This window comes from Triturus cristatus, chromosome 4_2, assembly GCF_964204655.1.
Source record: "Triturus cristatus chromosome 4_2, aTriCri1.1, whole genome shotgun sequence".
Classification (NCBI taxonomy): Eukaryota; Metazoa; Chordata; class Amphibia; order Caudata; family Salamandridae; genus Triturus; species Triturus cristatus.
The window spans coordinates 189859598-189876670 of record NC_140586.1 but is presented as its reverse complement, the minus strand read 5'-3'; the positions used below and the strand labels follow the sequence as shown (position 1 = coordinate 189876670).

The following is a 17073-nucleotide window of genomic DNA, read 5'->3' as shown; positions in this document are numbered from 1 at the left end:
TAGGGTTTTTTTGCCCCGTCGTTTTGCACCGTTGGATATCTGAATTTTAGACTCCTACGTACACACTAGTGGGCACCATCGCATACCGCAATTTATAACCCTTCTCGATTATTTATTCTGACATTCCATGTTGCTTCATTGACCACACAGTAGTGAATGATCTGCATTGGTTGGTCATCTGGTAATGGAAAAGTTTGAGGCCTGAGAATCTCTGCATCTCCCCGTTACAAGGACAACGCTGTAAATGTATTACTTACCCATCGCCACTTACCTCTGTAGGATCGAGCACTGACCCCTCTTACAGATAAGGGGTTCAATGGCTGTGGTGGCATAGAAGATGCATAACAATTGAGGCTCTCTAAGCACAGTGAGTGATTAGACCATTTCTTCAATTAAAAACTGAATTTAATCTCACACAGATTATGGTATTACTAAATGCAACACTTGGTCTGTAAAACCCTAATCAAAGAAAGTGCAACACGAGATCTTACCCCTTTTACGAAATGGCTAACACCGGGGAATGGAGATAACATGATTTCTGATGTCACAATATTTTGCTCATAGTGGAAGGACATAGGAAGGAAATTGCACAAAATTCAATGGGAGAGGGACCACGTTAAAGGGAAAATAAGCAAAAAGCAATAGAAATGTTGATGTAAGCTCTGTAAGACAAGGCCACATTTTTCAGTCATGCCAGGACCATGTTCAGTTCTTCTCCATTGATTTTAAACAACTAACGTTTCTATTCGGTTTTATAGCAAAAATCGGACAAAACACCTACCACTAGTAAAGCAAATATTGTTATTTTTTTAAAACCGTAAAACAATGGTTAGAAAATGTTTTCTTATATAAGCTTGTTGTCATGGGTTTGTATTACATTTTTTCTTATTAAGAAATACGCTACAGAAGGTGTTTTTGATTTGCACATGTGCTTGGAAATAATGTAGCGGTTATGGATTCAGTAAGAAAAACAATGACAGAAAATTCGGATTAAAAATAGGTTACTTTTTCTTCTTCTATCAAGCTGACTGCCTGTTAGTATTACATCCATGTTATTTCTGGATTCACAATAAGAAAATGTTTTCATCTTGTGCAATAATGCTATTTCTGATCAAAAAGACAAACCAAAGGAGAGTGACCAGTGTCCCCGCTTCCCATTCCCATTTTTACGAATCATAGTCAGTGTGCACTCTGCTAGTGCCCCCGAAAGCCGGGATGGTGTCAGTCATCTATTGGTGAACTAACAGACAAGTTTGACATATTTGTGATCAGCTTTGAACTAGGCCACCTAACCTTCCAGCGGTAATGTCCTGTTGGTAAATTCCCTTGTGCCCAGGCCATTGGAGCCAGTATGCTCTAATGGATCAAGGATAATACGGCTGGGCTTTTAACTGCTTGTTAGAGCACACAGGTTGGCACTCAAGCGTCCCACTGCATCCTGACACACGTAGTCCTATCATGGCTCTTTTTGTGCTTCATTGTCTGCTAGAGCTTATTGAAATGGGAAGGTGGGCCATTTCGAGGGTCTTAATGTATCTTTCTGTGTCTCTTATCGGTACAGGGATGGCGCTGTGGTTCTGGATCTGTTGCGTTGTGACAAGCTCACTGGCCTTGGACAACGGGCTGATGCGAACACCTCCCATGGGTTGGTTGGCTTGGGAACGCTTCCGTTGCAACGTTGACTGCAAGAATGACCCAACCAACTGCATCAGGTACGGACGCTCCCAATATTCCAATAAATGTCTAAAGAATGTAATACTGAGGCAGCAATTAATTCCTACAAGCTTGTTTTGCTAGACTTTGGGGAGAGGGAAGAAGAATGGTGATGGGATTACTTGTAAAGTGGGAAGGTTATCTTCAGGTTGGATGGGGTGACATAATGTAGGCAGAGATTGATCCAGTCTCCTCTTATACTGGCAGCGAGGAGCTCTTCCTGGACATGGCTGACCGTCTAGTGGCAGATGGATGGCGAGAACTGGGCTACGTGTATGTAAACATCGATGACTGCTGGATGGCCCCCCAGCGGGATGAGCAGGGCCGTGTTACACCTGACCCTGATCGCTTCCCAGGTGGCATCAAGGCCCTAGCTGATTATGTAAGTAGGTGCAATGGCATAGTGCATTGGGCAAAATTGAGGCGAGTTGTAAATGTTTGTGTTTGAGTCTTTTAAATATAAAGTCTGAAGGGAGTGGGGAAAAGAGGGAACAACATAGGTAATTCCCCTCATGAGATGTTCAAAGATAATCATAAGCATTGAATAGTCCTGCTCATATTTAGCCTTCTGGAGCATGTTTAACAAAGGATAATGTAAGAAATCAGATTGTTAAGCTCTGGAGAGAAAGGCCACAGTCTTAATGTGAGCCATTGCATGACTGAGCTTCCACAAGTCCCAAACAATCAGCCACCTAAAATGTAATCTGGTTTCGGTAAGATATCCCAACTTAAAATGGGTGTTTGCCCTTTTCTGAGAAAAGGGTGTGGTAAGCGCACTTCTAAATCAACTAAAATAACAAAACTGCTAAAGAAATAAAAAACTTTCAAGGTCGACCCCATTTTAGTTAAATTACATGCATTTTTAAGTGAAATGTTGCAAGAGTCAAGGAATCCTAAAATGGGAATTAAAAGCTACAAAAAAAAGAAATTTTGCTTACTTTGTGTAAAACATTCCTCTTCAGCCACTATGGCGAAATGTCCCTGCTGAATTTTTTTTTGCACTTAAAAGAAATAATGCCCTCTAATAGACTGGGGAAAGAAAATGATTTTAGACGACATGTATCCAATAATTCGTAAATTCTACTTGTTTCCCGAAGAATTATATAATTTCAGAGGAAATGTTCATGATAAAAAGTACCTTAATAACACATATCTAGATCTTCAGGACTATTCTGTCAGAAACCATTCCAAGTTTTCCAGTGCCAAAGGGCTCTCTACATCGTCAGTACAAGCACCAGCAGCATGCCTACTTCCAACAGGTCCTCTGGACCTCTTTGCAACTTTTCTGCAACAACAGCAGCTTCTTCTGCCTGCAGGACATTACGCACTCTCCAGCCACCGCAGAAAAGTTTTACAGTGGCAGCCAAGAAAAACATTTAGTGGTAAATGGTCCACTGGTTTTCTAGTAGGCAAGCAAATGCTTCCTCTGTTCCAGGACCTTCTTCAGTTGAGCCACAGGAGAAATAATAAGGGCAGAACCTGGCCCTCTGGTATTTTTGAGGTTACCCCAGAGCCTAATGCCATTAACCCTGGAGTAGTTTTCTACATCCACAGATTCACGCCAACCATGGCTGAAGGAAGTTATTGCCACAGGTGAGCAAAGACACATTTTCTTCCCTTGTTGTAGGTGTTTTAAGGGTATTTAATGGATAAGCTTAAAAGAAAATCTCACGCAGCAAGCCCACATTTGTTCTAGCCTTTAAATGGAGTTTGGCACTAGAAGTCTATTTCACCTTTCCGAAATTTAGAAAAATTAATACTGCACGAACTTTTCACAAGAGCTTTCCTGGAGGGACTCGAAAATAAACTTTCTTCCAATAAAAGCCTAATGTGTGGCCTTTCTTTGAAGAAGCCTTTACTGGCTGTAAGAGGTGTGAATGGCAGGAGGTCAGCCAGGAAGGTGAATGCCTTTTTTGAGTACTGCTGCTCAGCTTAGGCAAGCTATATTTACTATTTTCAAACTGGATGAACTACCACAGATAATGGAACTCTCATGACATAAATGTTCATTTCCTGTTAGATTACCTACACTATGCAGATTTGATTTTGAGACCACTTTGTATCAAGTGTTACCAAACCAAGTTGTTAATCTGTGTTATGCATTGATCATTTGCCCGTAAGCCTTCCAGAAAACATGCACTGCTAAAAGCACAGATTTGCATTTTAAATTACAATTAATTTTAATTGAGTTTTCTTACAAAATGTATGGATAAATGTATCATAAAACCAGTTCACAGAACATCATCCTCTTTATTATTGGATTCTCTCTGGATCCATAAACAGTTGAATACGTCCACTTGTGTGAGAATGCTGGAGAACATTTTATTGTAAAAGGGTACCCCTGAGACCATGGGGAGCTGGGGGATAAGCATCTTCACAAATAAGCAAACCCCTCCATTTTTACTTATTAACTGCTATGGTGGAATAACTCCAACAGAAGCTATAGAGATTCTCTTGCCTTCTGCATATCATAATCATAATCTCACATTTCAACATAGCCTGTGTTTTGTTATTACTTCAATGTATCATTGTATTTCATGGTCAAAATGCCATAATCATCTATCCACAGGCACCAGAGGAAGCATTTCCCTTCATTTATCACACTCTAGACATCCTCTTGGTTGGTAGAGCTTCAAAGCTGCATATCGGCTGCATCATATTATTCATAGAATCCTTTATCAGGATCATCTATGTATGTAACTCAGCTAAATACATGTTATATTTATTTATGTTGTAGTATTCATACAAAATCTAAATATATACATATTCCATTATTTACACCTATAATTTGTGATATCTATATACATACACATTTGTAATTACCTTCCATCCAGTCACATTCATATCTATATTTCATCACTTTAAAATTAACATTTGCCTATTTTTATATAGAGTTAATACATATCTACCAGCAGACCATGTCCTTATGCCCATCACAATTTATAATTATGGATGGAGTTATAGAAAGCGAGAAAATGTAACTGAAAGGAGATTTGGATACCTAGGTGGAAGCTCAACTGTTCTCCAAGTGAGTTTAATCCAACAGCTCCCTTACCTTCAAACTATTTATCATTGAAGTCTACATTACTCAGCACTACAACTCCTTTTGAATAATTTTTCATTGTTCATGGTATTCATTGCTGATAGGCAACTAAAAAGTGGATACATTTACTCAACAAATTCTAACCAATAATCACCTAATGTGCATCACTGACTCCGTACTGAAAGTCTCAACTATCTTATTCACTTTTCTACATGTAAGTTTAAATTTAGCCCTCAAAGTGTTTCAGTGATTCGCGACAAGGTACTTTCAGTCGAAGAAGACTGAGGGCATGGGGAAGAATATTTTCTGTCTGGAAACCTTGCCGCAGATTGCTCCATTAGTGTAACTTGCCTTGTGGCCTGTTATTTCCACTTCTTGTAGGAGATTGCTCAGATGGTCATCCTGAGTCTCCCTGATTACCCTTTGACCATTTTGCAGGCATCGTGTGCTATGAACAGGATACATTGAAACAAATTCTTTGGTCTCACTTGGGCATAGTGGATTCAGTGGTGCAGTCCATGAGTTCCTCCATCGTCACCTATCACCACACTCCGATGCTCTCCACCAGAATATTGGAAATGTTCAGTCAAAAGTGATGGACATTCCCTTCAACAGAGAACATTTGATCAGCAGGAATTATGAATTGGCCCTGGAGCACTTCAAGCAGGGATGAGTCATCGCCTGATTCTTGGGACTGTCTTCCCTTGCACACCAGTTCCACCATCAGTACCACAAACTCATGGGCACAGCAGTAGTCTTCCGCCTCCTCTTCCTCCTTGGTTCCCCTCTGCAAAATCACTTTAATCCACCCTTATAGGTGCATGTGCGGTCAATGGCCTGAGGCAGTGTTTCATCACTTTACATTTAGCATCCCATCACTGCAGATTGTTGGGTTGGGTTCTACCAATTGTTGAGCAGGGTTATGTTGTTCCTTTCCAGGACTTATCCCCTTCTATTGCTCTTGCCCCCTTTGTCTCCTCATACACCTATTCATGCATTCTGCAGCAGGAAATGTTGGTCCTTTTGAGCAAGTGAACTTTGGAGTTGGTTTGGGGGAATGAGATAGGACAGGGATGCTCTTCCTATTTAGTTTTTTTCTTGTTCCCAAATAAGACAGGGGCCTTTTACCAGTTCTGGATCTTCGTGTTCTGAACGCATTTCTCAGCAGGAAAAAGTTCTAGATCCCGTCTCTGGCACAGGTTCTGTTAGCTCCATAGATGGGAGATTAGATGGTGTCCTTCACATGCTGGTTACTTTCATATAGTGATACTGTGGTCATGCAGGAGGAATCTTCTTTGTGATATGTTACACTCACTAAAATTTGCAGTCCTACCATTTAGGTTAATATCTTAACCATGACTCTGTGCAATGCTGATGTCGGTTGTTGCTGCACATCTTTAAAGGTCACGAATCTCGATGTTCCTGTACATTAATGAAGTACTGGGAATTTTAAGCCCAGCGGTGCAGGGGAACACACCCTATGACTTCGGGTTCTTCCTGTTTCAGACCTACAGAAACACAGAGTCTTCTGGGTGAAGTCAAAGATCAGTTTATTGGCTGCAGACCAATCACAGGTATCCTAGAAGTACAACAGCGTGTATGTTCTCAGGAGACTGCTTAAAGTTACAGAAACGGGCTTCTCCTTAAATACAAAATATCATGCTTCAGGCACACATTCCTTGGTTTACGATATGGCCATATAAAGGTATACATTACAAATGAAAAGGCAGAGTCATGATGACCATCCCACATTCCAGTTAAGCCAGCCCGCAATTATTTACCCAGCAAGGCTCAGATCCCACATCAGATATCGATAGGCCACAATAAACGTGAGCATCTCCTGTTTGGAAAACAAGCCATAAAGCAGGAACAGTCAGGTGCGAAAGAGATTAGCTGGAGGCTCGTGTAGGATGAAAAGGCTTTATGGTGTGTCAAGCCCTGATGCTAATCACAGGTGGCCAGAGGACGGGGAGCTCGTGAGACCGGACTGACCTGGGGCAGCGGAGCTAAGCTACCCAGGTCACAGAAAAGTCAAAGGAAGGCACATGTGCTCTAAAAGGCCCGTATTTGCTTCATGATATGTAGCCTATGTGAGGGCAACCATAAGATGGCCACCGCTCTAAGATGGAACCCACGTAGTGATGTATAATAACGTATACACAGTGCATTCATAGCTAAAACGTTACACAAAGCACTTACACATACCGCATTGACCATTCGCGGTTCGCTAATACCGGGATAGACAGGGGTAGGGCCCTGCCTCCTACGCGGTCCCAAATTGCAAAGTACGACAGACCCTCCTTTTGCCCTTACATAGGCAATAACTATACTCATTTCAATCCGAGTCTAGGTCAATATTCACAAAGTCATGGAGATGTTGCTGTAGCATCATCCTATTACTTAGCTCGTCCCTCGATACAGGTTTCCTTACACATAATGTAGCACAGAGGCCACATATCGCAGGAGCACACTGTATGCACAGACAGAACAGGAAAAGGATGGCTAAGATCATTCCAATGACCATCAGAACTTTCCAACCCCAGGCAGATATCAGTTCCCAGAACCACCCTACCAGTGACCAATCTCCTTTATCCACGTGTATGGACTCAGATATTTTATGTAGTTTGGAGATGGCTTGATAAACTGTTGGAGCGTTGTCTGGTATGAAAATGCAACAACTAGATTGGATAACCTTACATACCCCACCGCGGTCTGCAAGTATAACGTCTAGAACCATGCGGTTCTGCAAAGTCATGAGGCGATCCGCCTGGAGCTCAGCTGTCAAATTACCAAGGGCACCAGCCGTAACATTAACAGTGGATTCAACCACACGAGTCAGTTGTCTCAGGTTCCTACTATTGACCATAGGTCCCCAAAACGGCAGGAAACCCAAAAAGAAATCTCCCGCTTCCTGACCGGCAGTATCCTCCTTACTAATCACGCCTCTCACAACTCTGGTCTTGTGATAGTCAGAGGCGGCAGTAAATGTTGGCGGTAGCAGATTTGCAATATAACATGTGCCCGAGAAGTCAGGGGGCAACCATGTATATGCTCGGTCATTGCAGATAAAATATGTACCCTTGGCAGCCAAAAACGCAGGGGAAAACTGTGACGGAAAAGTGTACGTTTCAGTACAGTCACTTCTTCCCAGTTGAGCTCTAGGATTCTGACCATTACCTTGTAAACAGAACCGACCCATGTGGGGAAGACCCAGATTGGGGATGAGATTTTTCGCTGTCTTTCACCCAGACTAATACTATACCCCGTCGCGTTCCACCCTACATAAGCTCTCAACTCTTCTTTGGGAATAGATGAGTATGCATCGATATCTCTGCTCATATCGGCAACTCCTTTCATTAAGGCTTTATTATTGGTGCTAGGTCTGATGGAACGCGGTTGTCGCGGGGAGTCGGCATCTAGAGCAAAGAGAAACATGGTCTGGAATGCCCATGACGATCCATTGTAACTAAACGGCAGCACTAGATAAGGAATACCCTTATTAATGGTATGTGGCATTAAACCACACACCCAGCAATTGGTTGTATTCATGACTAGTTGGTGCTGGTGCAGGAGCTGAATAAACGAGTTGTTTACAAACTCAGATCGTCTAGCTTGTTCATGTTCAGGCAGAGGGTGAAAAGAGTGTGAGGAGACAGTAGGAGGAGGTATAGGCTGTACAGTGGTTGCAATGGGCTCTTGAGAGGAGAAGAATACAAATCCTAAAGTAAACACTACCATACTACATAATACAAACAGGCATAAAAATACAAAACGTTTGCTCTTCATTATTTTACACATTCTTGCTTTAAAGTTCATTTCCTCAGCGAGTCTCTCCATCTTGAAAAACTCCATCCTCTAATCGTGCCGCTCGCGGCGGGTGAGTATTTTCTGCTAAGGAGTACGCCTGTCAGTCCAGGGAACGCCCTAGACCAACCAGAACCGTTGACCTAACGTCTTCAGCCTGTACCCCAAAGTCTTGGCACCACGACCCTGCGGCTGAACCCGGATGGTGGTTCGAAAAACAAAAATCAAGAAAGTCCTTCAGATGGGAGAGCTATGGTTATCAAAAAATAAAAAGGTAAGGAAAAAGAATATTTATTTGTCCATAGTCCTTGGTCTTAGATTATAATGAAAACGGCCAGGTACTGTCTGATCTTGAAACAAGAGTTCAGGCTCTGTGGTGTCCAATCGAATTGACGGTGGCACAGCTTCTTGCAAAATATCGTCACTCTGTTGTGCTGAAGTTGTGCCTTTTATGCGTGCATCACTGAACGGCACAAAACGAGGTACAGTGTCTGTTTCAGAGTCTGCGATACCCTCCTGGACCCACTGGTCATACGGCAGAGGCAAAGGGATTCTTTTAACGTGGGCGCCGTGGATCCAGTTCTTCTTCCCCTTTACTCGAACAGCTGATCTTGTAGACAGAAATACGAGATGAGGGCCGATCCAACGAGGCTCATCGTTGCTTTTGCGCTGGAAATTTTTCACCAGAACCCACGTGCCAGGGTCGATAGGGTGTCCTGGAGCTTCAGAGGCCTGGGGAAGAGTATCGTGCACCTGTTGGTGTAAAACACGCAATTTAGCCGTCAATTCGTACAAGTAATCAAGCAGTACTGGATGTTCGATTTCACTGAATTTCGCCGGTCTTGGCACACCCCATACATTGGCCGGGCGGCCAAAAATAACCTCGTATGGGCTAAGTCCCACTCGTGAGTGTATGGTCATTCTAGTGGACAGGAGTGCTAGAGGCAGAGCGTCAGGCCATTTAAGACCTGAGCTCGCCTGGATTTTGGCCAGCTTGAGTTTTAGAGCGCCATTGTAGCGCTCTACTAATCCAGCTGATTGGGGGTGATTTGCAGTGTGGAACTTCTGTTTTATCCCCAACCCCTCACACACATTCTTCATCGCTTGACCCACAAACTCACTCCCATTATCACTCCACATCATTCTTGGCATTCCAAACCTAGGGAAAAATTCCTTCACAAGGGCTTTGGCTGTGGACAGAGCAGTGTTGTCCTTTAGGGGATAGGCTTCTATCCATTTTGAAAAAGCGCAAACAACCACCAATACATATTTCAGGTTGTTGCACCTTTCCATGTGGATAAAATCTAGCTGCAAAACTTCAAATGGATATGATGGAGGCGCAAAATGACCAGCTGGAGTTGGGGTTCCCCTACCAGGGTTGTATTTCAAGCATACCATACAATTCTTGACCACATTCTCTGCACACTTGGGAATTCCAGCATTCTGCCATACTGGAGCCAACAACTTACAGATTCCTTTCATACTGATATGTGCCATTCCATGTGCCATAGTAACCACTGGAAGCACATATGCATCAGGTAACAGCCATCGCCTATGTTCTGACAGATCAATACAACAACCATTTTCATCCAACTTACCCGTACTTTCTCTCCACTTGCTCAACTCTTTCTCTGTGGCTTCAGCTTGAAGGGACTTTAAACTTTCTATTGTGTTTTCACACATTCCAACATCACCAACCCATCTTGCAGGGCCTGCAACATACATTCGAGTCTTTACATCTTTTGCTGTTTCTTTCGCGACTTCATCAGCAAACGCATTACCACGACCAACATCATCAGTGATTTTCTTGTGCGCACTGCATTTCATAATCGCAACTTGTGACGGTAGGGTCAGCGACTCAAGGAGATCATTCACCAACTTGCCATTCTGAATCTTAGCTCCATGCGAAGTCAGGAACCCACGTTCTTTCCACAATCGCCCAAAACTATGAGCCACACCAAAGGCGTACTGGCTATCCGTATATATGTTCACTTTCATTCCTTCAGACAACACGCATGCTCTTGTAATCAATTCTGCTGCTTGAGCCGAATTTTGTGGCACACGCGCAGTTTCCACAATCGTGTGCAAAGTCGTGATAGCATATGCAGCAGTCGTATCACCATTTGGAAGCTTGAAATACGAACCATCCACCCATAAAGTACCATCACACTCAGTCAGGGGAGTATCTTTAAGATCTACTCTCCCTTTCGTCTCTTCTTCTGTTCTGAACAGACAATCATGTTGCTCAATCTCATCTAGGTCTGCTGGAATTGGTAATAGTGTACCTGGATTCAACGTGTTGCATCTCTTTATGTGTATATGATTTGCTAACAGTGTCAACTCATATCCGGATAGTCGCGCACTAGTTAAGTGTTGCGTCTTGGTCCTGTTTAACAATGTGTCCACAGCATGTGGAACCATAACAATCAATGTATGATCCATTACTAGGCCAGCAGACTGTCGAATAGACATAGCTGCGGCGGCTATGGCTCTCAGACAACTTGGCAATGCCCTCGCTACCGGGTCCAAGGTTGACGAAAAATATGCGCATGGACGCGGTCTATTGCCAAAGGGCTGTGTTAACACTGATAATGCGCAACCATCTTTTTCATGAACATACAATGTAAAAGGCTTGCTGTAGTCAGGGGTACCCAACACAGGAGCTGAACATAATGCATTACGCAATTCCACAAAACCTTTCTGACACTCTTCAGACCATGGGATAGGATTCGGTGTGTCTTTATATGTTAATGCTAACAAAGGTTTTGCCAACAAGGAAAAATTGGGAATCCAATGCCTACAGTATGAAGTAATGCCCAAGAAAGCACGCACTTCTCTCTGTGTTCTTGGCACACTCAACTGTGCAATGGCTTGGATTCTCTCTTGGGTCAGTTTCCTTCCCTCCTTCGATAAGAGATGACCTAAGTAGGTCACTTCTTGTCGACAATATTGCAGCTTTGAGAGAGACACTTTGTGATGGAAGGCAGACAAATGACGCAACAATGACAAGGTAGTGTTTTTGCAAATCTTTTCAGTATCCGCGGCGATTAGTAAATCGTCAACATACTGAATAAGGATAGCGCCACTAGGTAAAACAAGTGCATCAAGCTGCGCTTTTAAAGCTTGACTGTATATTGATGGACTCTCACAGTAGCCCTGGGGAGCGCGTTTAAAGCGGAAGCTGCGACCTCCTAAACTAAAGCCAAAAATGTCTCTGCTCTCCTCTGCAATTGGGATGCTAAAGAAAGCATTCTTCAGATCGATCACTGAAAACCATGCAGCGGATCCTGGAATCATAGTTAACAAGGCCGTTATATCAGGGACAACTGGAAACTGTGGCACAACAATCTTATTAACCTCTCTAAGATCAATCACAAATCTGTAAACAGGTGGCTGTGAAGGGTCCGTTCGTTTTAAGACAGGTAAAACAGGACTATTGCAAACGTTGCCTCTTGTCTCTTCAATTACACCCTTTTTAATCAAATCACTGACAATTGCTAACAATGCTTTCTGACCATCATTGGAGATCTTGTACTGGGGAATATGTGGCAATCTGACATTCGCTTTTAAAGTGACCACATATGGCGGTATTTCCAAAAGACCCACATCATTGGGACCAGTAGCCCAAAGGACATCCGGAAGGGATGACAATTCAGGTGGCATTGCATTTTTAGACAAATACATCGGGGAAATCACTTTCTTGCCTAATGTAAGTTGTACTCCTGAGGGAGAACAATATAGTGTTGCATGCAATCTTTTTAGCAAATCTAATCCTAGCAAATTTTCACCACAACCTGTTGTTAGAATGAGGGGTGCTTTTAGCTCACAAGGTCCAACAGAAAGCGACATAGGACTAGAAATCGGGTTCCTAACTGGGGCGCCAGAAAAACCTACTGAGACATTCATTTCGCCAGACAAAGGCGCGCCAGGGAGTTTTGAATGCATGATTGAACTCTTTGCAGCACCAGTATCCAGCAGAAAGGGCTCCGTTACATTTGCTGTAGTTACTTTAACATAAGGTCCGCTCTGATCCACTGGCACTGAAACAACTCCCTCTCTCTGTCTACGGCTGTCCTAGTAATCATTATCTTCTACATTGTCGTCTTCTGCATAATAATCATTATTGTAGTACTGAGCTGTATTACCAGTCGCGTTGGCTTGCTGATCAAAGCTATTTATGGTATTTTGAGGCGGAAGAGGACGCGCGTTCTGGGGAGCATTCCCACGCCCTCTGCCTCTAGGAGCTTGTTGACCACCTCTACCTCTTGCGCCATACGCATTACTGTTACGCTGCATTAATTTAGGGCAACTATATTTAAAATGACCTTCCTCTTTGCAATATGAACATTGGTTGGGCCTACAGGGATTCGTGGTTGATAATACCCATTCATTTGCTGATATCTCTGAAACTGTTGGGGTTGCTGATAGATACCTTGTGTTTGCCTATAATTATTCTGTCCCCCACGTGGTGGATAAGCCTGCTGCAAGAGGACCTTTGTTTTTAGTTCTTTCGTTTTCTTATCTGTTCTATCCTTCTCATCTTTGTCTCTATTTTCATAATACTGTGCAGTAGCCAGTATTTGCGCTGAAGAGGAAACAGCCCAAGAACTTTCTGAGTCTTTTAATTTTTTACACAACTCGGGCAGTAGATTCTGCACAAATTTATCAACAAATAACCGTTGGCCACCTTCAGTGCTCATGTCTTGACCACTGTGGTCGATAAACGTTTCTTCAAACCTGGTGAAGAAATCGGACACTGTCTCATCTTTCTTCTGCTTACATGCGGATAGTTTATCCCAATTTACGCGCATCGCGGGCATTATAGTCTTCATGTATGTGATAATTCTACCAGGGAGTTCTGCTACCAAAGGGTCAGGCTTCGCGCCCCCAACTTGTCCAGCATCTGCAGCAATGATATTAGCCCATGTGTTACCCAACTCTGCAGCGTGATCTACATTACAAATGGATCCCCATAAAGGCTGTGGAACCACATTCCCAAACAGCATATCTATGTCAGCCAAATTCATTATGAAAAACAATGGGAGAGAAAGGGTTTTTTTGGGGGGTACTCCTATTCCCCTTGGACAAATATTTAGCAAACAAAAGAAGGAGTATGCCCTCTGAGGTCAAATGATACCTCCAAGTTTAAGAGAGGTGTACTGAAAGGGACAATCCTTTTGTTGAAGACCCCTCACTCACCAACCTAGTTGGTGACATGCTTCATCATCGGGGTCCCACCCAGAGGCCGAGTGCCATCTGGGTGTGCTGCGACACCTGATTACAGTGGAGCTGGTGTTATTTGTGTGTGCAAGTGATTGTAGTGTTTTAAAAAATGGTCAAGTATTTAACTCAGTAGAAAATATTTAATCATAGAGCACTTGATCAATGTTAAAAGAGTAAATGGGGATACCCTATAGGGTTAAATTGGCCCGTGGTATCTAGTAATAAAGTGTGTAGTGAGTGAGAAAAAATATATATATATGTGTAGTTGGTCATATATATAAAAAGGTCAGGTCTACATGTTTCAACCCTGGTGGAGAAAGTCTCCGGGTTTTCTTCAGGACCGAAGGTGATGGTGCTAACCAGGGTGGTGTACACGCGCTAAGGTGTACCCTGCCCTTGGTTAGGAGTAAAAAAATTCCTACTGAAAATCCAGTGGGAATAAACCTGTGGAGGAAAACAGAAATAAAATATACATTGTATTTATATTCAGTAAAGCATTGTTGATTTCAGGTACCTCTCAATCACTAGAAAGTGATACTATGCCGTGGTTGTGAAGTTTAATCGGCTGATCCAGTCATCCACATTATGGTGAAATAGTGTGTATGTGCTCCATTTGTGGAATATGGCTTGCATCCATCAAAAGTGCGCTTACACCTTGCTCCAATCATACACTGTTGTATTCAACAGGTGAGAGAGTGCATTCACACGGTAACTTACCGGGGTGCACGTGAATGGCGCTGTGATGATCAGGTGACTAACATCAAACATTCGTGTTGTCACTCCGTGTGTCCACCAATAGTCGTACTGGTGATTGTGTGCACTTACACGATACTATGCGTGGCGCACGTAAATAGCGACGAGTGATCAAGTGAAAATCACAAATGTCATTCGTCACCAATGAAAAACGCACCGTGCCAGTATTCAATTTATACCGACAGCTGGTTTAAAAAAGGTTACAACTAACTCGCATACTCTACACAACAACACTCCCGAAACAACCGTGCAAAGGGCGTAAAACATGAAAACACATCACAAAACTGGGATAGAGGCTCAAGGAGAGAACCTATACCCGAGACAATTGGTCTGCCTGGGGGTGGCAGCTTATTTTTATGCATTTTAGGCAATGTATAAAAATACGGAATTTTTCCTTCACTGCCAGTAAGGAACATGGCTTCTTGTTTAGAGATGTCGCCTTGAGTTTCTGCTTCTTCAATTAGAATTGCTATTTCTTGTCTTAGAGTCCCGGAAGGGTCATTGGCGATCTTTTTGTAGTTCCTTGCATCCGACAGTAGTCTTAGACATTCTTCGCAATAGGCATCTTTGTCTTGAATCACTATCCCCCCTCTTTTGTCCGCCGGTTTTATGACGATGGTATTACAGTTCTTGAGGCTTTCAAGAGCTAAATGTTCTGCCTTGCTGATGTTTTGAAACGGTTGTTGTGGTTTTATGTTTTCAATGTCGTTAAACACTGCCTGTTCAAAAGTCGAGACTTCAATTGGGACAGTATGGGGGGGAGGAGTAAATGTTGACCTAGGTCGTAGGCCTGTTTCATTAGGATCAGGTTCTTGTGATCTTTCCCCTTGTTTTTCAAAGTAAGCTTTTAGTTTTAACTTGCGGAAGAAACTGGCCAGTTCACAGTGAAGTTGAAACTTATCTAGTCTCGCAGTGGGGACAAAGCCAAGACCTTTGTTCAAAACACTTTCTTCCTTGACACGCCCCACCGGTTCCTCTCCGCATCCCGGGCATTTCTCGGGACGCGGTGGCGGGACACGGTTGTAGGCGAAATAGCTGATCTTCCTTTTCACCATGTAAGTAGACATGTACTTCTCGTGGGTGGGCACCACGCATCATTTAGGATCGATCTTTCGGTCCACTTATGTTCTACGTCTTTTCCCCGGCAGATTGAAGGTGAACTTTCTGTCCGTGCTCTCGACATTTTCGAGGCATCTTTTCCCCGCATTACCAGTAAGCCCAACTTTGGAGTTACCTTTTCATGTTTTACGCCCTTTGCACGGTTGTTTCGGGAGTGTTGTTGTGTAGAGTATGCGAGTTAGTTGTAACCTTTTTTAAACCAGCTGTCGGTATAAATTGAATACTGGCACGGTGCGTTTTTCATTGGTGACGAATGACATTTGTGATTTTCACTTGATCACTCGTCGCTATTTACGTGCGCCACGCATAGTATCGTGTAAGTGCACACAATCACCAGTACGACTATTGGTGGACACACGGAGTGACAACACGAATGTTTGATGTTAGTCACCTGATCATCACAGCGCCATTCACGTGCACCCCGGTAAGTTACCGTGTGAATGCACTCTCTCACCTGTTGAATACAACAGTGTATGATTGGAGCAAGGTGTAAGCGCACTTTTGATGGATGCAAGCCATATTCCACAAATGGAGCACATACACACTATTTCACCATAATGTGGATGACTGGATCAGCCGATTAAACTTCACAACCACGGCATAGTATCACTTTCTAGTGATTGAGAGGTACCTGAAATCAACAATGCTTTACTGAATATAAATACAATGTATATTTTATTTCTGTTTTCCTCCACAGGTTTATTCCCACTGGATTTTCAGTAGGAATTTTTTTACTCCTAACCAAGGGCAGGGTACACCTTAGCGCGTGTACACCACCCTGGTTAGCACCATCACCTTCGGTCCTGAAGAAAACCCGGAGACTTTCTCCACCAGGGTTGAAACATGTAGACCTGACCTTTTTATATATATGACCAACTACACATATATATATATTTTTTCTCACTCACTACACACTTTATTACTAGATACCACGGGCCAATTTAACCCTATAGGGTATCCCCATTTACTCTTTTAACATTGATCAAGTGCTCTATGATTAAATATTTTCTACTGAGTTAAATACTTGACCATTTTTTAAAACACTACAATCACTTGCACACACAAATAACACCAGCTCCACTGTAATCAGGTGTCGCAGCACACCCAGATGGCACTCGGCCTCTGGGTGGGACCCCGATGATGAAGCATGTCACCAACTAGGTTGGTGAGTGAGGGGTCTTCAACAAAAGGATTGTCCCTTTCAGTACACCTCTCTTAAACTTGGAGGTATCATTTGACCTCAGAGGGCAAAAGCCAAATTCATTACACATGATTCTGCAGTTTGTGATAACTCCTTATAATAACCGGTAGGGTTTTTACGGGGGTCAGGCAATGTCTGCTTAAGCGCTAACACCTCAGATCGCTTCCATGGGACATGCACCCAAACACGCTGAAAATATGGCTGAACAGGTGGGTTA

At 43.0% G+C, this 17073-nt stretch overlaps 1 protein-coding gene across 1 annotated transcript in view; it reads left to right on the top strand.

The window, feature by feature from the left end:
• Nucleotides 1-1563: 1563 nt before the first annotated feature.
• Nucleotides 1564-17073, top strand: part of NAGA (alpha-N-acetylgalactosaminidase) — a 346756-nt gene continuing 331246 nt past the window's right edge. Inside the window, exons 1-2 of the mRNA XM_085601095.1 lie at nucleotides 1564-1712; nucleotides 1921-2095. Coding sequence (XP_085457221.1) covers nucleotides 1564-1712; nucleotides 1921-2095 — 324 coding nt within the window. The remainder of the gene's footprint in view (nucleotides 1713-1920; nucleotides 2096-17073) is intronic.